Here is a 23,797-nt window from a genome sequence, read left to right as displayed (position 1 = left end):
GCCCTTGGTTTTAGAAAATCGCCTATGCATTTGCTTTAATGGCGATTTTGTCTATATTAAAGAAAGTAGGTTTTAAAAATCAACGACGTTTTTTTCTAAAAATCAAAAAAAATCGACTGCAACTTAGAAATTTTTTGCTAGAAAGTAAAAAAATATTTCTTAGAATTTAGAAATAAAGGTTTTCTAAAAAATAGAAATACGGTTTTTTTTTAATATATACAAATATTTTTTAAATAACAAAAAAAAATTTCTCAAGTTCAGAAAATACAAAAATCTATTTTCCGGCTTCGGAATTATACCCGGTTGTTTCTGTGACGCCACGGCCTTTGTGTTGTTTTTTTTTCGTTCTTGTTTGCCACCTTATTTGAATTTCCTTTAATTGACCACATGGGTGGTTTCAAATTTAAACTGTAATAATAACTGAAATTAGTGTACAAATTACAATTTATAAATATAAAAACCCAATAACTTACTATTTTGAGAAAAACATCTTGGTCGCCGCACGCGGGAATTTAACTGCTAACCGCTCGCCTCACAGTTTGCAGTCAAGCACTCTACTAGCTGCGCCACGGAAGCATTACGTGAGGCGCTGTACAAAGTCTATTCACATTTTGTTCTCCTATTTTTACTCAAATTGATCTGGCTCTCTTCTGGTTATTCCTTTTAGTTGTTTATTTAATTTTGCTCTTAAATATTTATTGATTAATATTAATACTTATATATTTATTAACCACCATGAGTTTTTCGTCTCGACGTGAGATTAAACTCACACTTGCAGCCGCAAGCTTGAATAACATATGCATGCACGCACGCGTTAGACCCCTAGGCTACCAATCCCGGAAATTTTCTTCGATTAATAGCGATTTTTTCTTGGGCTAAAAAAAATTTTCAAAAAAGTGTATAAGAAGGGAAATTGATTTTATTTTCTAGAAAAATATTTCTTAATATCACACATTTTTTTCTAAATGTTAGAAAAATCTTCAAACATTTTCTTCTTCTGTTTTTATAAAAACTAAAATAATTGATTTTTCTGTATTTGAGAAAAAAATTTCTAAAAAAAACTCGTTCCATAGAGAATTTTTTTGAAGATTAGAAAATTTTTCTGAAGATTAGAAAATTTTTCCTCTTTATAGAATATTTTTTTAAGGCACAGAAAAAATTTTTTTTTCTATATTTAAGAAAAAATAATTTTTTGAGTGTATGGGAGCTATAAGATATAGTTGTCCGATCCGGTTGGTTCCGACTTATATACTACCTGCAAAAGAAAGAAGACTTTTGGGAAAGTTTTATCCCTGAGAGACTAGTTTGCGTAGAAACGGACGGACAGACGGACCGACGGACAGACGGACATGGCTAGATCGACTCGTCTATTAATGCTGATCAAGAATATATATACTTTATGGGGTCGGAAACGTCTCCTTCATTGCGTTGCAAACTTCTGACTGAAATCATTATACTCTCTGCAAGGGTATACAAATTTTGATTGAGAAGATCTTTGGAAAATTAATTTGACTAATTTGTCGAATATCATTGTATTTCGCCATACTTTCTTAATTCTCAAGATGCAACCCATACGCAATTTCCCATTGTCAATTACCAAGTAGACATCCCCCTTCGTGTCCTTCTTATCCTTTTGAATTCTTTAATTGCTTGAGCATTTAATTTGTTTCACTTTGCCAAACAAGGCAGCTGAACACTAGAATTCGTGTTTAGATTTTCATTTGCAGCCCACAGAGACAAAAGGTGATTGTGAAGTGAGGAAGTGGAATGGGAATGAGAATGGGAAAGTAGGCGAGAGAGTAAACACAATGAAAATCTGGGTGGTGGTGTAATGAGTTATGTTAATGGAGCTGCCAGTGGCTGGGAGCTCTAAGTTGTTAATTTATACAATTTAAGTAGAAGAAAGTTCGCAGAAAATCTTTAGTTTAACATTAAACTTCTCCCTTTTTCGCAGATCTCCAGCGATTTTCTTCCATCATTTGAAGCCGTTTCCCTGGCCGTGCAAAGCATTTCCAACAAGTTGAACTGGTCGCAAGTTGATATTTATGTCGGCGGTAAGTTATTTTAACTTTTTATCTAAACTTTACCATACTTTTTGAAACCCAATTTAATGTGTAATCCCTCTTAAAATCCAATGAATTTATTTAATCTTGAACCATATTTTTAACTAGTTGTTATCACCAGATTCTTTACACTTTTCAAGCCAAGTTTCAGGTTGGATATCGATTTATAACTTTTATAAATGGCTTTATGAAAATCACTTTAATTAGATTATCAAATAAGGGCACACAGGGTGTTGTATAACAATCATAGAACTTTCGATATTTTCTGTATATTTTCTGTAAATAAAATAAAATTAAATTATAAGTCGTGTTAAAAGTTTTGCCGAATGCTCATTATTTATATTTGAGCTTTAACGACCTATGTCAGAAGTTTAGGTTGTCCAGTTCAACATCAAACTACTTTAAATAATGTTGCTCGCCCAATTAAAAGAACACATTTCAGTGAGAAGCTAACAACCCCCTTTCATCACATCCGATTCTGAGGTCGATTATTCCCAATCCCCCATTCTATGTCTAAGGGCAAAAGCTGGTTGCTTAAATGTTAAATAAACACATTCGCCGGAGAGCTTAGAGAGCGATGGTTGTGGGCGGAAGGGGGCCCACCCTGACGGTAGTCGCGCCCACGTAATGCCAAATTATGGGGTCATCACGAGTCAGAAGGGGTTGGGAGGAAGAGTGGGTAGAGGGTAGGGGCTTATAGCCAACTCTAAGTACACGTGTGCGTATACGCAATGCAATTAGTGGTGACATTATTATGATTAAAGCTGTGTGGGTCTGCTCTTTGAGTGTTTGCACAAACGCTGACAGGCACAGAAAGATAGCGAGAAACAGTGGATACAGGGGTGATATAGGGGGACTAGCAAGGGCAAACAGAGCACCATTAAGTTGACACTGCTGCATTTGAAATTTAATTAGGTGGCCACTCTAATCAGGCGAACCACCAGCCAGTGACGTCCTGTTTAAATTCCTCACATGTTGCCTAATTAGTTAAACTGGCAATTAAACACACCCCTCTAAGCAGCAGCCGCTTGCAATTAATTTCAAACTAATCAAGACCCGAATCCTCTGGTATACAATCATTTGGCTTTATTAAAAACCTTTAATACATACATACATGTAATTACATATATCATATTATATTATCTCTAATCTCTAAAGATTATAAAATGAAAGACCGATTTTTCATTTTATAGCAGAAGTAAGAGACCTATTTAATTTCCACCATGGAAGAAAATATAGCCAAAATGTTTCCAAATTAATTATTAATCTTATGGGCAATTTTCTGCTGTCGCACGCGACGTTCGTACGACTTGCAGGTGAAAAAAAACCATCTTCCAGTACTTCTTTTCTTTTGGCACTAGGCTCAAATTAAAGTTGAGTTTATGCCAAAACAAGAAAGGAAGCTAACTTCGGCAAACCAAAGTTTAAATACCCTTGCAGATAAAATAAAAAGACAGGCATTGGTGGGTATGGCATATTAAAACGCGTTGTTCCTCGGAGGCCGATGATATACGCGGCATTTTTAATAATGTACAAATTTTTATTGTTGACCTGAACACGTTGATCTGTTTTAGCGTTAAGCTGAGCCGAAAACTTGTTTGTTATTATTATTATTATCTTTCAACTTGTTATTATTATTAATATCTTTAAACTTAGCTCTGAGCACTGAACTGAACACATGAACACTTTAAACTCAACTGAACTGAATACGTTTTGGTTGTTATGATTTCAAATTCAAGTTCAAAATAAAATCTTACTATTCCTATGGGAGCCATATCAAATAAAAACACCTCTTAACGAGGTAAAAAACTAGTGACGATCGCACCTTCAACATACAAAAGTTCTGATATCATCATTTGTGACGAAAAATTATTACACTCGTCATTAAATAGACTTTCTAATATTTTCTCATTCGGCCCGCCCTAGCAAACTATTCAAGCCTTTTTCCCTTCACAGGCATTTTCTATCGCAGCGTGCCGAATGACGAGTGTAATAATTTTTCGTCACAAATGTTGATATCAGAACTTTTGTATGTTGAAGGTGCGATCGTCACTAGTTTTTTACCTCGTTAAGAGGTGTTTTTATTTGATATCAGAAGTTTTTGTTTGTTTACATTTGCTCTCATAGGAGCTATAATATATACATTTAAATTTAAATTGGTCAATCATAATTTGTAAGCCATTGTATTTAAACAAATTAAGTTAAAAAGTATTTCAAAATACCTTTTAAACGAGGTATGGCACATGTCTGTACCTTTAGTAGAGTAGAACTTACAAACTAACGAAATTTAGCCATTTTTAGCTTTTTTCCCGCTAAAGTAGCGGCTTTTTCCAAAAGTCGTAGAACAAAAGATTCCTATATGAAACTCTTAGGTGCAAATTTACTGATTCCATGACCCTAAAATACAGTTCGGATACCCTCACACAAAATTCAATACTCAGGGAGCGTTAATTGTTCGAGCTGGCAACAGTGGCTATTTTCGTATAAAAATAACTTTTAAACGTGACTTTTTACAGTAATGTGTTATATACCAAAATTTAAGGAATCTCAAGGGCTATACAGTTTAAGGTTTTAAAGAAAATCGTTAGAGCCGTTTTTGACAAAAATAAAAAAAAGCTAAAAAAAAAGTTTTAAAAAATTGTCTTTTGTTCATATTTTTTTAACTATTACATTTACACAAATTGCATATAGAAGGCGTTTATAGCATTTCAAAATACCTTTTAAACGAGATGCAGCACAAGTCTGTAGCTTTAGTAGTATAGAAGTTACGGCTTTCCGAATTTTAGCTATTTATAGCTGTTTTCCCGCTAAACTAGCGAGTTTTTCCAAAAGTGGTAGAAGAAAAGTTTTTTATATCGATGTGATGAACGTCATATCAAATTTTCAAAACTTAAAAAACATGTTTTGGACAAACTGACAAACTGACAAACTGACAAACTGACAAACAGAATTAAATTTTCATTTTGGGAAGATGAAGAAAATCTTATTTTGGCTATAACTTTTGAACGGAGCGTCGGATTTTGACAAATGACCCCTCATTCGACGGGTATTTTTAAAAGGAATACAAATAAAACATTGCGAGGGGGCATTTATCCCCACCGGCCCCAACAGCTCCAAATTTCAAAATTTTCACTTTCACCGCTCTCTCTCCCAAGCCAATTGATTTTCTTAGAGTCTTGGTATGCAATCCTGTTAGTTTTCGTAATACCTTTCGATAGGTGTATCATTCATTATGATCGGACCATCACAGTAGATTTTCATTTCTTCGTGTATATATAGTAGTCGCCTTCGCACACTCTCCTGGTGCGCTTCGTCACTACATGGACTGCCGTCCATAGTGATAGTGGTCCGATCCGGCTCGTTCCGACCTATGTACTACATGCAATAGAAAGAAGACTTTTGGGAAAGTTTCACCGCTATAGCTTTAAAACTGAGAGACTAGTTCGCATAGAAACGGACAGACGGACAGGCGGACATGGCTAGATGGACTCGGCTATTGATGCTGATCAAGAACATATATACTCTATGTGCTCGGAAACGTCTCCTTCACTGCGTTGCAATTTTTGACTGAAAATAATACCCTCTGCAAGGGTATAAAAATGACTTTTTTCAATAGTCTACTGGTGAGTACGCTATATGTGTTCCAAAGTCTTTCTATAAGATCAAATAGGCGAAAAAATAAAATTTTAAATTGTTTTTGTGGCATAAAAATCAATCTCAAATTAAGAAAAAACGTTCTTAAATTGTAGCATTCGGTTTTTGCTTTTTGACTAGTTGAATACTCATTCAATTTAAGTGTCAAATGGTCAAGTTTGTTGACCTCCCTGCTCCTCTCTATTTAGTGGTGACCAAGCAAATGAAAAGAAAGTAAAAAGAGCAAATTATGTGATAGCAGCTGAGCAAGCGAGAAATAGCATACAAACAAAGTTGTAAAATAAAAACGAAAGTGCACTGAGGGAAAAAACCCAGACTAAATTTAAGAACAAAATTATTATTTTAAGAAATTTTGGTACTTAAATTTTGTTCTTACAATAAGAACAAACGTACTTAAAAAAAGAGCAAACATTCCTAAAATAATGCTATTTTATTCTAAGATTAAGAAAATGTTGTCCTAAAATTAAAAAATGTATATTGTATTTATGAACTACAAAAATTATACATTTTTTGTCCAATAATCTACGAGAGAAAATTAATTTAAAAAGCAATTTAATATAATAAAGAAAAGCAATCAAATAACATTTATTTAGACAAAAAATCATGGTTTTTTAAATACGTTGATATAGTCATTATACATTACAAATCTTAAAATGTTAATTTACTTAAATACGCTTAATTCTAATATACGATTTTCCATTGTTTGTTTATTGTTTATTGTTTTAATGTTTTCGTTGTATATGTGTGAACGATAACACTGTGCAACACTTTTAGGGTTATAAAATGTAACCGCAATTCTGATTTGATAAGCTAAAACCCATTTGGGTTTCTCTGGCTTAGCTCGCGTTTACCTATTATAGCGAGTTAAAGTTTTACATACAAAATGTATTTGTAACGGCCATATCTTGTGAACCGATTAATATTTTACTATCAAGTCTTCAGTGATTATATAGCTATGAACACAAGGAACTAAATTGACAAATGACTCTTGCGAAGACGTACACCTAGCGCGTTAAAAATCGAAAAATTAGGCAAATTTTTTTTTTAACGCGCTAGGTGCACTAGGTGTTAAGTGCGACGTCAACGTTTCTTTGCTTAACAGCGCACTATGGGGCATTTGACCACTTTTCTTGGCCGAAATTAATAACTCGGTCAATTCAAAAGATATTGACTTGAAACTTTACCAGTCGAAATTTTTTGTCCCTACGCATATTATATATGAGAATCATCCGGATCGGACAACTATATCATATAGCTGCCAAAGAAACGATCAAATTTACTTTGCTGTTTTTAGAGATAAATGCACATAACTTTAAAAATAGCAATTATGTCAGTTTTTAAAACAATATTAAAAGTTTCGTACAAATCGGAAGACTATATCCTAAAGTTCTCAAAAAGAAGGGCAAAGGAAAGTATTTAATCTACATTTGTACGACTTTTTTGTTCAAAATTTTTTTTAAAGCCGCTAAAGTCCACTTAAGTTAGTCAATTACAAAGCTAAGTATTTCTACTCTATTTTGATAATAATTTAAAGCCAGAAAATTACTTACTTCCTTAGCCACCAGTGCAAACGATAGGAGTGTGTGAAATTTGAGGTTAAGGTCTTAAAAATTAAATTACAGAAAAAGTGGCAATAAGTGGCGATTCTGACCATATACATTTTAACAGCAATTAAATAATCTACAAATCCCAATAGGTTCCAGAAGTGGACTCCGCTGGACTCACTTTGTTGCTCCATTTGAAATTTAGTTTTCTTCCGAAAATGTACTTGCTAGACCACTTCCTTTAACACTCATTTATAAGAAAAAGCCGTCTGATTTTTGTCGTCTAACCACACAACTACTTAGTACATAGCATAATCCTTTAAATCCAATCCAAAAAGTTTACTTGGATTGCTTAAAAACTCAAAATTACAGCATTTTAAAACTGCAAGCAAAAAGTCGAAATACAACAGCCCAATAATTGAATTTCGAACAGCTGATTTAACAGCTTCTAACTTCACAGAGGCGACCTCTATCGGATTTCTGTAAACGTAACATTGTTAAATGGTCTTCTGTTAACACGTCCCCAAACAACATTTTTTGTTTTAACGACTTTTAAAAAATGGGTTTTGGCCAACCAAGGTGGTCAAATGCCCCATAGTGCAGCGTCAAAAAGCTATCAGCGCAGCGGTCGAAAAAACTGCATAACCCATGGGTGATATAAACAAAATAAATGAAAAGAATGTGAAGAAAGGAAAACACTCCAGTTGCGTCAGTGTGTGTATAAGTATTTACATATGTACATTAGGGTGGACTTATTTTGTATGAAATTTCTAAGGCCATGCTCTCACCCCTTCATATATAGCCTTTTTGTATCCTTAATCCATTAAAGAAAGAAAAAGTAAAAAATAATTCGTTTTAGGCGGTGCGCAACGGCTTTAAAGTTTATTACGCTAATTTCAGATTCATCTAGATGCCGTAGACTTAATTTTATACTTTGACAGTATTTTAAAAAGTATCTTAATCACTTTCCCGAGCTTTTTAACAAGGGATGAAGTCGTTGATAAAATTCGAGTCCCTGGGAGACAATTACAACTTAAAAATAACAATAATAACGAATAATCAAGGACTTTTAGAGTACAACTTATAAATATTACGGTCTCTGAAAAATAAGAGTCAATATCGTTGTATCCTAAGCCAGCATTTCTTTGAGGAAAATTTTTATTGGCGAACGCAAAAGTGATAGTTAGTCTTTAAAATTGTAAAAAATAGAATCACTATTTCATTGTGAGTCACAAAAAAAAAATGGTAAGTCGGGGATCGAACTCGATCCTTTTTGTTCGGAGACAGAAGCTCTACTGGCTAGGCTACGTCCAACTTTTAATATTCATGAAATACATTTCTACTTGACTCTTTTATTCGAGCGAAACCAAAAAGTTGACATGTTAAAATCTGACAAGAAATGGAATGGGGTAAATTCCTAGTTTTACACTTAATTTTTAGCGAAACTTTAGGGCCATTGCGCACCGCCTAAACGATGAAATAAAATTTTTCTGTTTTCGCATAAATTTTTTGGACACAGAAACCTACCATTTAAGATGCTGAGCTCAGTTGACCTTAAAGAAGTCCACCCTAATGTACATATGTACGCTCACATTTTTTTTTCTTCTCCCTTTGTTGCTCCGCTGATAAAAGCTAAGCTAATTTGTATTCCTTAGATGCAATTATAACATTTGATTGTTTAAAATACATGGACAGGGATGATATTAAGGAGGCAATTCCACCACTGGGTCCTCGTTTAATTTTCAGGGAAAAACTGTTTGAGTGGAGAAAAACTTTTGTGTCTTAATTTACAAAAAAAAAACAATTGGCATACATTTTTAACTCTTATTTCTTTAAAGTATGAAGCCAACGAAAACTCTGTTGAGCTTCGACTCAAACAAATTGAGCCTATCAAAATCAAAGAAGACCAAAGTATCAACAGCAGAAAATCCATTAATTATAAGGTTATGAAATAAATAAATGAATTTATATTCTTAAATAAAGTATGTATTTTTAATCTTAAAAGAAGATCACTTCCTTGTTTACCATACTCTTAGGTTCAGAATATTTAGTCTTAATTCTATACCACTGACATCTTAAATTAATAAAATGTGTTCTTAGATGAAGATCAATTTTTCTTGATTTTAGATTTTTTGGTCTACAATAAGTGTTCTGCATTTAAGAACATTCTGTCTTAATATAAGAACAATCGGACTTGACTCATTCCCATGACCAAACGTTCTTAATTTAAGAATATTTCTCTTAATTTTAGACTGTTTTTTTTCTCAGTGTGGAATTGTAAGACCAGAGCCAAAGCTCCGATGTCTTACGCAAATTCAGATGTCATCGGTAGTATAAAAACAAAGGACATCGCGACTGAAAGGAAAGGGGCAGGAGAGCCTAGTGCAAGAAAATAAAATCAGTCAGACAGCCATTAAATTTATATAACGAAACATGGAAACAAAGAAAAAACAAGAAAGGAAGCTAGCTTCGGCCAGCCGTAGCTATATTCCCTTTCAGAACATTCTTATTAACCTAAAAAAAACATTACATTTAGATTTACTTGCGTATATGTATGTAACCTCAAACTAAATTTTAGCTGATTTCTTATTATTTTGGCATTAATTTGCTGATCCTTTTTATGACAGCTATATAATATAGCCGTCTGAATTTTCTTAAATTTAATTTCAAAGCTATATATTAGAGAAGAAGAGAATAATAAAAATCAACAAAGATATAATTTTGTATACCCGTTACTCGTAGAGTAGCTAGAAGAAAGTATTTCCGACCCTATAAAGTATATATATTCTTGATCGGGGTAACTAGTCTGTTTGTCTCTTTGTCCGTCTGTCCGTCCGGATGAACGCTGAGATCTTGGAAACTACAAAAGCTAGAAAGTTGGGATTACCCATACATTTTCTTGGGCTTCCTACGCAGCGCAAGTTTATTTCAGCCGATCGCCACGCCCTCTCTAACGCCCATTATAGCCTTAAACTATTTTTATCGTGTGTCTGGCGCCCACAACTTAAAGATTTCAAAAAAGTATAAATAAAATTGTTGTCCTTTTTTAATTTAATCGAAATGTGGAAGATTTTCAAGTCGGACCATTTATAAAAATGCTAAGAGCAAATAATAAAATTCAAGCAGTGCAAGCAGTTGCTTTGCTGCATGCATTCTCAATCTTCCTCGCACTTCCCTTAGCTGAGTAACGTGTATCTGTTAGTCCAGTACCTCGCGTTCCCTCTTGTTTTAGGAGTATATTTAGCATGAAATTAGAATCGGACGAAAGTCAAAGCTGATTACTTTTGTCGTTTTAATTTTTATATTTATGCTCTATAGTATAGAGTCTATACTTAAGAGTAAAAATTAATTAATTAATTCATCTTTATCGAATGCTGCTGCTGGGGGAAGTCATAGCTTTCGAGATACTCGAGATAACTAATATAATTTATTTAAATTTAGGATCATTTTTACTAATAATATGCCTTAATAGTGTGTGTGTTAAATATGTGCCGTTAATGTTCAAATATGTGCCAATAATGTGTATGTGTATAGTAAATAGTAATCGAACGTTTAGATATGTCAAACTCAAATAGCTATGCATTAATTAGAGTTCTCCGAAATTTTAAGCAAGGTCTAACGATATGCCATTTAAACGCTCAAAGTCTATGTCAGAAAATGGAAGAATTCAGGTATTTGTTTGTCAATTCAAATGTCGATATTGTATGTATTTCAGAAACATGGTTCCAGTCAAATGTAAAAGATGCATGTTATGAATGTCCTGGGTATACTTTATACCGTTCAGACCGTATGGGTCATGCTGGAGGGGTTGCAATTTATGTAAATTCCAAAATCAAATGTAAAGTCATAGGACAACATCCTTCTGATAGCCTTATAGAGTACATTTCTCTAGAAATTACTAATGTTAGACATAACCCATCGAGAATATTAGTTAGCTGTATTTATAGACCAAACAAACAAATAGACTACACAAATATGATAGAAGTATTCTCAAGGGTAACTCTTAAATACAATGATATAATCCTGGCAGGAGACCTAAACAGTAATATGCTTCATGACTTTGGTCTTCGTGGGGATCTGGAGTCATTGGGGGTAAAAATTGTTAATTCTGTGATACCCACTCACTACACTAAGAATAATAACAGTTTGCTAGACGTATTTTTTGTAAATAATGTAAGAAAAGTATTGCTATATGACCAGATTTCTGTTCCACATTTTTCTAAGCACGACCTTATATTTTTGACGTACGATGTTGAACTTGACCGCAATGAGCAATCGTACACATATAGAGACTTTAGAAATATTGACTATTCTAGACTAAACAATAATTGTAACCTTTGTGACTGGGACAACATTTTTAGCTTAACAACAGTAGACGAACAACTGGAACTATTTAACTCGAACATTGACTTCTTATATAATACCCATGTACCTGTTAAAGTAAAAACTGTGAGGAATTCCTTGAAATCATGGTTCAATAATAATATTAAAAAAGCTATTTTAAAGAGAGATAAGGCTTACTACAAATGGAAACGATATAAGACTGAACATTTCTACACACAATTTAAAAGCGAAAGGACTACAGTGAACAGACTTATTAATACAGCTAAACGGGAATACCTAAGCATGAAGCTTACTGGTGCTATAGAAAACGGAAAAGTCTGGAAAGAACTAAAAAACCTGGGAATTGGCAATATAAAAAATGTGATAAAGGAAGATGTAAATGTGGACGACCTTAACAGAAAATTCTTAAACATAAATGTACCTGATCCTGACGATAGCACGTATGTGACAACAGAGACTGTAGATAGTATGTTTGATTGTTTCAGTTTTGTTTGTGTGAATCAATGTGATGCTTTAGAAGCTATACTACAAATTAAATCAAAAGCTACAGGACTTGATGAGGTAAACCCGAACTTTGTAAAAATATTACTTCCAAAAATTATTAGCCACTTGACACATTTGTTCAATACGGCGATAACTACATCAACCTTTCCAGAGACTTGGAAATTAGCAAAAATTATGCCTATACCCAAGGGCAATAATGAATATAGGCCTATTTCAATTTTGTCATATTGTTCAAAGATATTCGAAAAATTAATTGCCGGACAAATAAATCGATTCCTCACTTCAAATAATTTGTTAAATAATAATCAGTCAGGTTTTCGAAAACAGAGAAGCTGCACGACTGCTATTATCAAGATTGTTGAGGAAATACGAAGGGAAACTGATGAAAGCAAAATAACTTTTTTAACATTGCTGGACTTTAGTAAGGCATTTGATACAGTGAACCACAAAATATTAATACTAAAGCTGAAGAAATTATTTAAATTTTCTGACACATCAGTAAAACTAATGTCATCTTATATCACAAATAGAAAGCAAGCTGTTGTTATAAAAGAAAATACATCAAATTTTGAAACATCCTATCGTGGTGTTCCTCAGGGATCGGTATTAGGGCCATTATTGTTTTCAATGTATTAATATACATCATACATGATCTATCTGATGAATTGTCTATGTGTAACGTACATATGTATGCGGATGATGTTCAATTATATGTTAGTCGACCATTGAGTTTAGTTAATGAATGTATCAATTTGTCTAATATTTGTTTGTTTAACGTTGATAACTGGGCTACAAAGAATGGCTTGAGCTTAAATCCTAAGAAATCAAAGTGCTTGGTCATCTACAAGAAAAATATAAACACAAATGATTTTCAAAAGCTTAGAATAGGAGATGTAGAATTGGACTTTGTTGAGAAAGCAAATAACCTGGGCATATTGTTCAACAAAACCCTGTCATGGAATGATCATGTCAGAGCAGCCACAGGAAAAACATATGGATTGTTGCGACAATTACATGCGACACAAACTTTTCTGCCTACTTCTATGCGGTTATTACTTGCTAAAACTTTAGTTATACCGACTCTTTTCTATGGAGTTGAAGTTTTTGGTACCTGTGATGTAGCAAGTCGACATAAAATAAAAGTGACATTTAATAATATAGCCAGATACATATACCAATTGGGTAGGAATGACCATGTTACTGAAGGCGCCAAAAAAATCTTTGACTTGAATATTGACAGCTGGATTGACCTAAAAATATTAGTTCTTCTTCATAAAATTATTAATTCCAGGCAACCTGATTACTTGTATGACATGATTCGATTTACGTCCTCACAAAGGACGAACAATATAATAAGCATTAGAACAAAACTTGCAAGCTCGGAGAAACAATTTCTTGTATATGCCATAAAAATTTGGAACTCTTTGCCGCATTCCTTAAAAACCATTACTGGCACATTAAAATTTAGTGTTAAACTTAAACAACACTTTAACACACTCACATAAAACAAAAGTAGTTAAATAAAATATAATAGTAAAAGGCATAATAAAATAATAAAATAATAACTTGTAACTGTATTTGTAATAGATTTTGATTAATGTAATTAATTTAAGATTTAATGTTCATAGTGACTAGTGCAGTAAAAATAAGTTTCACGCTTGTTGTGCTAGGATAGGAAAACAATAAAATTAAAAAAAATTAAATTAAAAATGTGTAGAATTTTCGATATTTATAGAATACTTTAGTGAAGCTCTCGTGCAACTCGCACACATCAGGGACATGACCTAGTCATGTTCACACGGAGAGCATGCACATCTGAGCGACCATTAAGGAAGTTGAATAAACGATGGGAACTCTGGTTTCCATAATGGCCTTTTAGGTGTAAAAAGAAGGAGAGGAAGTAATAAAGTCCTCACGCACTTCCCTTGATTTATGCCAATATGTATCCTACTGGGACTGGAAACATTTTTATGAATAATACTGCAACATCTTTGTCTATAGATACGCCATAAACGGAGGATGCTGCCGACACACTCATCCGCAAGGAGACATTAATCTCAAGTGTTTAACAATTAACGTGATGGGCCGGGATGGCCGGACTATTGGGCAACGCCCATCAGCATTTGGATTTACGCCGACGTAATTAGCGGGAGCTGCTGTCCTGTTTTGTGTATGATTTGTTTTACCCTAAGTGACAGCTAATGGAGTCGAAGACCATAAAAAGGTTGCCCACGGACGCCATATGCCGGCGATTTATTGGGCCAGCATTTGCGCTGATTGGTTTGACTTTCACTTTGACTTTGGGTAGAAAGCGAAGGAAACATGCAATTTCCAATTCAAGTTATCTTTGCTCGGATCTGTGTGCTCTTGGTGAAACAAACTGATGACGAAGGCGATGACAACACGAAGTATCCAATCAATGGACTGTGCTGAGCACAGCGGGAAGTTTTCTGCTCAAAGATTGTATCGACTGCATTATGTAAATTGTGTATACGAACAAAAGCAATTTGCAACTTTAATTGCATTGCGATGGACTGTACCAAGTTTTCCCCACGCCACCCCAATCAACAATGAAAACTGCCAAGAGTACAGCTGCAAAGTATGCTACATGTTTTCCTCGACCTCAAAAACCCACGCACATATATAAGCATAAATGGGATCAAGTTTGGACTTTTTATCGGGCTTGATGCTGTTCTGATAACCCTCGGAAAATCGCAATTATAGAAAGTATTTTCTGAAAAATAGAAAGGCAAACGAAAATAACAAACTAAAATATTCAATGTCAAAACTTGTCAGCTGCCGGGCGGCTGTACTCGTAGCGCAGACAGTTAAAGCAATTGCTTAGAAATCGAATCGACGTTGGTTCGAGTCCCAGCGCCATCTTTTTATACCCTTGCAGAGGGTATCACTATGGACGGCAGTCCATGTAGTGACGAAGCGCACCAGGAGAGTGTGCGAAGGCGACTACTATTATATAGCCGCAGATTTGAAAATCTGCTGTGAGGGTCCGATCATAATGAGTAATACACCAATCGAAAGGTATCGCAAAAACTAACAGGATTGCATACCAAGACTTTAAGGAAATTAATTGGCTTGGGAGAGAGAGCGGAGAAAGTAAAAAGTTAAAAATACGAAATTTGGAGCTGTTGTATATGATTATGATTGACAATTTAAATGTAAATGTTTATATTAGCACCTATGAGAGCAAAAGTAAACAAAAAAAACTTCTGATATCAAATAAAAACACCTCTAAACGAGGTAAAAAACTAGTGACGATCGCACCTTCAACGTACAAAAGTTCTGATGTCAACTTTTTTGACGAAAAATGATTTGAGATGCGACTAAATAAGTACGCTACCGAAAATTTATTCATTCGGCACGCTACAACAGAAAACTTTCGTGTCGATATTATATATTTGCTAAGGCGGGCCGAACGAGTAAATTTTAGGTAGCTTACTTATTTAGTCGCATCTAAAATCATTTTTCGTCACAAAAGTTGATATTAGAACTTTTGTACCCATCTGTCCGTCTCCCGGACACCATAAAAGAGTGCCACGCCCCCTCTAGCACCAACAATTGCCTAAAATGTTCTTAAAATGTGTTTGGCGTCCACATCTTTAAAGAATTCGGAAAAGTAAAAGTGCAATTTTGTTAAGTTTATTAATACCCATCGACTTGTAGAAGACATTTTTAAATCGGGCCATTCATTAAAATGTTATGAGCAAATAATGAATTGAAGCAGATACTTTGCTGCGTACTTTCTTTAGTTAAGTACTGGGTATCTGACAGTCGAGGTACTCCACTATAGCGTACTCTCTTGTGTTTTCTTTCCTCCTAAGTCCTGTAAATGTGTGAATATATAAAGTAATTTCACGCGAAAGTTTTGCTAGCACAGGACTTAGTTGAGTGCCGTTTGGGACATGTGTGCGCCATCTGCAAACTCAAATTTATTTTTGATGGACGAACAAGTTTATGATGATCATTTAATGACCATGGGTCATCTCGGCCTGCAAAGTGTGATCTGGCTAACCTAAATCACTCTCATTACACTGGACTATAAACTTTCCACAGCCAGCTCACAGTTTGCAATAACTTAAGCGATTGAAGTTTTGACATTATACCCAAGGCGTATGCCTATGCAAATGATATATCGTATACGCCACGTGCGGCATGTGTTGATTGCATTTCAGGGGAACAGGAAGAGGCGTTGCTCAGCTTAGATAAGTGAATGTGGTTCAAGTAAGCACCCACAACCTGCTACAATGTTTCCTCCCTCTCTTTTACGATTTCGGTCAATTTATTTACCTGCCTGACCATATATTTCTGGTTCTGCGTATTTTCAGCCACAATTTTTTGCTTCGATTTCCTGTTTTTTGGCGGCAACAAAGGCAAAACAAAAAAAGCAATAACAAATAACTTTTTAACTAACCTGAACTGAGGATAAAAGCGCAGCACATTGCATTTATTTCGTTTACCCGCCTGAAATGTGATATTTGGCAAGGACTAAGTGGCGCTAATTTCTGTGGCATTTGGCTATTTTTTGACATTTTCAATGCATTTTTGTATGCATTTAGATGCATTTAGAGTAAAAGGGTAAATTGTATTCGTGCAAAAGTATGTAACAGCCAGAAGGAAGCGTTTCCGACCCCATAAAGTATATATATTCTTGAGGGGCACTAGCCGAGTCGATCTAGCCATGTCCGTCTGTCCGTCTGTATGAACGCTGAGATCTCAGGAACTACAAAAGCTAGAAGGTTGAGATTTCCCACACATACGAGGGTGGTCCGATAAGTACTAAGCCTCCAAAAGAAAAACGAAAATTTTGGAAAAATGGTTTTTTATTTCTCAACATAATCTCCTTTTAGCTCGATACACTTGACCCAGCGATGCTCCAACTTCTTTAACCCGTCTGAAAAATAAGTTTTCTCGAGGTCTGCAAAATAGGCCTCTGTGGCGGCGACGACCTCCTCATTCGACGCAAATTTTTGTCCAGCGAGAGACTTTTTCAAGTTTGGAAACAAAAAGAAGTCACACGGGGCCAAATCTGGAGAATATGGTGGATGGGGTAGCAGTTCGTAGCCCAATTCGACCAATTTGGCCTTGGCGAGGGCGGAAGTGTGAGCCGGTGCGTTGTCATGATGGAAGAGCACTTTTTTCTTCGCCAAGTTGGCCGTATTTTCTGCAATTCGGCGGCGAATCGGCCCAATAATTCGGCATAGTACAGCCCTGTGATCGTTTTGCCCTTCTCTAGGTAGTCGATGTAGATCACACCTTGTGAATCCCAAAAAACGGTGGCCATCACCTTTCCGGCCGATGGGACAGTCCTCGCCTTCTTCGGAGCAGGTTGGCCGGGTGAAGTCCACTGTTTCGACTGTTCCTTGGTCTCTGGTGTGTACCAGTGGATCCATGTTTCGTCGACGGTCACGAAACGACGCAGAAACTCCTTCGGATTGCGCTTAAACAGCGTCAAACACTGCTTTGAAGTGGTCTCACAGTTGCGTTTGTTGTCTGGAGTGAGCAATCGCGGCACCCATCGCGCCGACAGCTTTCTCATGCCCAAAATTTCATGCAGGATATGACCCACGCGGTCTTTTGACATGCGTACTGTCTCAGCTATCTCGCGTATCTTCAATCGGCGATCTGCCAAAACGAGATCGCGGACGTTATCCTCCGTGGTAGCCGATTTCGGGGCACCTGGGCGTGGCTCATTAAAAACCGACGTGCGACCACGTTGAAACTCGTTAAACCAATTTTTGACGGTCGCTATCGAAGGAGAAGAGTCACCGTACACAGCATCCAAGCGCTCTTTGATTTCGCTGCGTGATTTCCCTTCCAAAAACAAGAATCGAATCACAGACCGATATTGCTCTTTCTCCATTTTTTTAAAATCCGCGAACACGTATGCCGCGTACACGCTGGCAAAACAAAGCTACGAGTCCGATTCGGCTGAAATTTCGACAGTAGCCGTCTACTAGAATGTACTACACGATAGAAAAGTTTTCTTGCGATAGTGGCGCCATCGGGCGGTGAGGCTAAGTACTTATCGGACCACCCTCGTATTCTTTGGCTTCCTACGCAGCGCAAGTTTATTTTAGCCGAGCGCCACGCCCCCTCTAACGCCCACAATCCCCCACTAACGATTTTAAAATGGGTCCTGCGCCCACATCTTTAAAGATTTCCGAGAAGTATAAATGCAATTTTGTTTTGTATATATATTTATACCAAAATCTTTTTCGTTAGAATATATCTCTTAAATATGAAATGTATTACACCCAAAAAAAAATGATCATAGAAACTAAACTATTTGTACATTAAAAGTAAACTATTGAGTGTCAAAAATTTCTCGATACTCTGAGTATTAACCTAAAGACTTCGAAAGTGTTAAAATGATACTTTTGGAAGTTGTCAAGATTAAACTAACGAGTATACACTTTATACTCACTAGTAGTTTATTTTGTATACTATTTAGTGTAAACGCTACGCTTGTGGTCTCAGTTTAATACTATTTTGTGTACATATTATACTAATTTCGTGTGCTGTAGTATATTTATTAAACTATTTATCAAGATTGTTAGTGCACATTTGACACTATTTCGTATAATACCTAATAGGTATTACCTATACGATTTCCCCGCTACCTGTAGTATACAATTTATAGGGGAGTGTAGGGTAATTTGACGAGTAGGGTAATCTGACGAACTCGTCGAATCTCATATATGACGTCACGACAAAAATTCCAAATAAATGTAGTCGTCTCCCCTTATCGTGTCGACAATGTATTTACAGTAATATTAATAAGAAGTCCCGTAATTTGTTCGTGAGGTAATTTTCGCTAAAAATGTAGTGCGCAAACTAGCAAACCTATTCAATTTACTTGTGTTTCAGCAGTGCCAGAGCAAAGATGAGTGGAAAATAAAATCAGGCAAATATATGCACGTATACATGAGATCTTTATCAACAGTTTTTGGTACTTCGCGTTTTTTTCTTTTGCGCCGTTTGAGAGTGACACCGTTTTTGCTCCAAGTCTACCTTGTAGGGTATCGTGACGAACTTTTTGTAGGGTATTGTGACGAACTTTTTTTATTCAAGAATTTTAAGTGTTATCGTTGATTACACAGGAACACAAAATTAAACTTTGTGAAATTTCCACGAACCATTTCAAGTTTTCCATGATGTTTGGGTGCTCCTGAGTTAAGAATACAAAAAACCGATGTTTGCCGACATTTTGAATTACGTGGCCTATATAATTGGACCAACCTTTATTATTTTCGGTAGGACCTACTCTCAATACATCAAGGCATTCCTAAAAAATAGTCCCCATTGTGAACCATTGCCCATGTCTTTGGAATTCGACGCCAAAGTTGAAAATCCCAAAATTGTAGAGATTTTTCTGATGGAAAAACAATTCTGAGGATTAAATCTTGAATGTAAGTAATTTTAACTATTCATTGTATCTATTGTTCATTGTATGCTTTAATTTCGGTTTAAAGCGTTTTCATGAGAACATTTTATTGGATTTCTTATACTAATGAAACCGTTTTTTTTATTTCATTATCTACTCCTAAATGTTGTCAAATTTTAAAAAAGTCAAGGCATCCTACAGAATGGGAGTAAACATTTACATTTCTCTGTGTATGTTCAGTGAACGTATTTTAGTTTCTTAGTTTTAGAGGTTGCCATGACTTATTCAAAATTTGACAACATTTAGGAGTAGATAATGAAATAAAAAAATCGGTTTTATTAGTATAAGAAATCCAATAAAATGTTCTCATGAAAACGCTGTAAACCGAAATTAAAGCATACAATGAACAATAGATACAATTAATAGTTAAAATTACTTCCATTCAAGATTTAATCCTCAGAATTGTTTTTCCATCAGAAAAATCTCTACAATTTTGGGATTTTCAACTTTGGCGTCGAATTCCAAAGACATGGGCAATGGTTCACAATGGGGACTATTTTTTAGGAATGCCTTGATGTATTGAGAGTAGGTCCTACCGAAAATAATAAAGGTTGGTCCAATTATATAGGCCACGTAATTCAAAATGTCGGCAAACATCGGTTTTTTGTATTCTTAGCTATACCGCGGAACCTGTAGGTGATGGAAAATAATTTTGTATGGGACTTTTACTCAGGAGCACCCAAATATCATGGAAAACTTGAAATGGTTCGTGGAAATTTTTGGCTGTGTACCTGTGTTATTTGTAATAAAAATATAATAATACCAGATAACATATATTGCTGCAGTTTTATTGTTGTTTTTAATAGTGACGTCAGTTTAATTTAATTTTAAAAAAATTGCACATTGACCTCTTTTTTTCTGTAAGTTTGGGTATTATCTTACTTACTTCCTTCTTTTCCGTATCGAAAATAACTTTTCCGTAAATTATATATAAAACAAGAGAGAATGATATAGTCGAGTACCTCGACTATCAGATACCCGTTACTCAGCTTAAGGAAGTGCGAAGGAGATGCAGATATGCCTTCAGCAAAGCGACTGCTTGAATTCTATTATATGGTCATAACTTTTTAATGAATGGTCCGATTTGAAAAATTTCTTCTACATTTCGATAGGTTTTTAAGGAAATCAAAATTGCATTTATAGTTTTCCGAAATGTTTAAGGATAAAAAACTTTTGAAAAACATAGAGCGGCAACACTACTAAAAACAATTCTGAGGATTAAATCTTGAATGGAAGTAATTTTAACTATTCATTGTATCTATTGTTCATTGTATGCTTTAATTTCGGTTTAAAGCGTTTTCATGAGAACATTTTATTGGATTTCTTATACTAATGAAACCGTTTTTTTTATTTCATTATCTACTCCTAAATGTTGTCAAATTTTAAAAAAGTCAAGGCATCCTACAGAATGGGAGTAAACATTTACATTTCTCTGTGTATGTTCAGTGAACGTATTTTAGTTTCTTAGTTTTAGAGGTTGCCATGACTTATTCAAAATTTGACAACATTTAGGAGTAGATAATGAAATAAAAAAATCGGTTTTATTAGTATAAGAAATCCAATAAAATGTTCTCATGAAAACGCTGTAAACCGAAATTAAAGCATACAATGAACAATAGATACAATTAATAGTTAAAATTACTTCCATTCAAGATTTAATCCTCAGAATTGTTTTTCCATCAGAAAAATCTCTACAATTTTGGGATTTTCAACTTTGGCGTCGAATTCCAAAGACATGGGCAATGGTTCACAATGGGGACTATTTTTTAGGAATGCCTTGATGTATTGAGAGTAGGTCCTACCGAAAATAATAAAGGTTGGTCCAATTATATAGGCCACGTAATTCAAAATGTCGGCAAACATCGGTTTTTTGTATTCTTAGCTATACCGCGGAACCTGTAGGTGATGGAAAATAATTTTGTATGGGACTTTTACTCAGGAGCACCCAAATATCATGGAAAACTTGAAATGGTTCGTGGAAATTTTTGGCTGTGTACCTGTGTTATTTGTAATAAAAATATAATAATACCAGATAACATATATTGCTGCAGTTTTATTGTTGTTTTTAATAGTGACGTCAGTTTAATTTAATTTTAAAAAAATTGCACATTGACCTCTTTTTTTCTGTAAGTTTGGGTATTATCTTACTTACTTCCTTCTTTTCCGTATCGAAAATAACTTTTCCGTAAATTATATATAAAACAAGAGAGAATGATATAGTCGAGTACCTCGACTATCAGATACCCGTTACTCAGCTTAAGGAAGTGCGAAGGAGATGCAGATATGCCTTCAGCAAAGCGACTGCTTGAATTCTATTATATGGTCATAACTTTTTAATGAATGGTCCGATTTGAAAAATCTTCTTCTACATTTCGATAGGTTTTTAAGGAAATCAAAATTGCATTTATAGTTTTCCGAAATGTTTAAGGATAAAAAACTTTTGAAAAACATAGAGCGGCAACACTACTACCACTTTGATAAGATAAAAAGTGACTGTTAAAAAACTTTAACCTCAAAACAAACCATAGAATCGTTAGCCTGTGATAGCCACCGAAATGTTGGCCAATTTCAGCCTTTTCTGAACATCGAGGTCCTTGTGCTACGAAACTTTGCGTCGGGGAACTTTTTGGAAAACGAAGTTTAACTTAAGAATTCGTAACCAGGGACCGAAAATAACTGTTATTGTAAATTTTTCATACAAAACAAGAGAGAACGCTATAGTCGGGTTGGTGTCCCGACTATCTAATACCCGTCACTCAGCTAAAGGGAGTGCGAACGCTGTGTCGGGTTGGTGTCCCGATTAATAATCGTAACTCAGCTAAAGGGAGTGCGAGGGAGATAGATATATAATTTTTGATTGCGTATAACTTTTTAATGAATGGTCCGATTTGAAAAATTCATTTCGATAGGTATAAATATACACAACAAAATTGCATTTATACTTCTCGGAAATCTTTAAAGACGTGAGCGCAGGACCCATTTTAAAATCGTTAGTGGGCGATTGTGGGCGTTAGAGGGGGCGTGGCGCTCGGCTAAAATAAACTTGCGCTGCGTAGGAAGCCAAAGAATATGTGTGGGAAATCTCAACCTTCTAGCTTTTGTAGTTTCTGAGATCTCAGCGTTCATACAGACGGACAGACGGACAGACGGACAGACGGACAGACAGACAGACAGACAGACAGACAGACGGACAGACGGACAGACGGACATGGCTAGCTCGACTCGGCTAGTGACCCTGATCAAGAATATATATACTTTATGGGGTCGGAAACGCTTCCTTCTAGCTGTTACATACTTTTGCACGAATCTAGTATACCCTTTTACTCTACGAGTAACGGGTATAAAAATGTATTTTTTTGTTTGTGAAAAGGATGATTTACACCAAACGCTGTGGGATTTGGCTACGTTGAAATTTCGAATCCAAATTTTTCAGATATATGTATGACCAGTAAATGTAAGTAACTTTCTGCTTTTACACTTTTAAAAAATATTGATTTTTGGAGAAGTTACATTAAAGAACAAATCGTTCGTCACATTACCCTACAACTTTTGAAAGTGCAAAAAAAGAAGGGTTTACGCCAAACACTGTGGGATTTGGCTGCATTGGAATTTCGAATTCAAATTTTACAGGGATATGCTCAGTAGATGTAAGCAACTTTCTGCGTTTACACTTTTAAAAAATATTGATTTTTATTCAAAAAACGAATCGTTCGTCACCTTACCCTACACTCCCCTACTATTTAGTTTTTTGTGGTATACAATTTAATCTCAATAAAATATCGTTGTATAATGTTTTTCTTTTATTATTATTCAATATATTATTTTATTATTATTTGATAAATATTCATAAATTAAAATAATTTTAATCTTACATAGGTTACAGTATTCTTATTATAACATTTAACAGGGGGACCTTGAAAAACACTAATATTATTAATTTTATTATGATTAAAATACATACAATTACGCACAATGCTTCTAAGTGTAGATAAACGCAGCGCACTTTTTCCATTTCAACCCCTGTTTCCATGGAAACAAGTATTTTGCGCAACACATATGTACATATGTACAGTAGGGTGGTTTTTTTTTGTATGAAAAATTCTAAGGTACTACTCTCACCCCCTTATACTTTGCGCATTGGTGCATTTAAGACATACCAAAAAGAAAAAGTTTTAAAAAATGCGATTTAGTGCTTGCGCATTGACCTTTAAGTTTATCACTCATAT

At 35.0% G+C, this 23,797-nt stretch overlaps 1 protein-coding gene across 1 annotated transcript in view; it reads left to right on the top strand.

Moving 5' to 3' along the window:
* The window catches only part of LOC108060248 (uncharacterized), a 275,381-nt gene that overhangs the window by 173,991 nt on the left and 77,593 nt on the right, over positions 1 to 23,797 (top strand). The window contains exon 5 of the mRNA XM_044394777.2: positions 1,955 to 2,054. Coding sequence (XP_044250712.1) covers positions 1,955 to 2,054 — 100 coding nt within the window. The remainder of the gene's footprint in view (positions 1 to 1,954; positions 2,055 to 23,797) is intronic.

This window comes from Drosophila takahashii, chromosome 3R (assembly GCF_030179915.1).
Source record: "Drosophila takahashii strain IR98-3 E-12201 chromosome 3R, DtakHiC1v2, whole genome shotgun sequence".
Classification (NCBI taxonomy): domain Eukaryota; kingdom Metazoa; phylum Arthropoda; class Insecta; order Diptera; family Drosophilidae; genus Drosophila; species Drosophila takahashii.
This window is presented reverse-complemented; position numbering and strand designations above follow the sequence as displayed.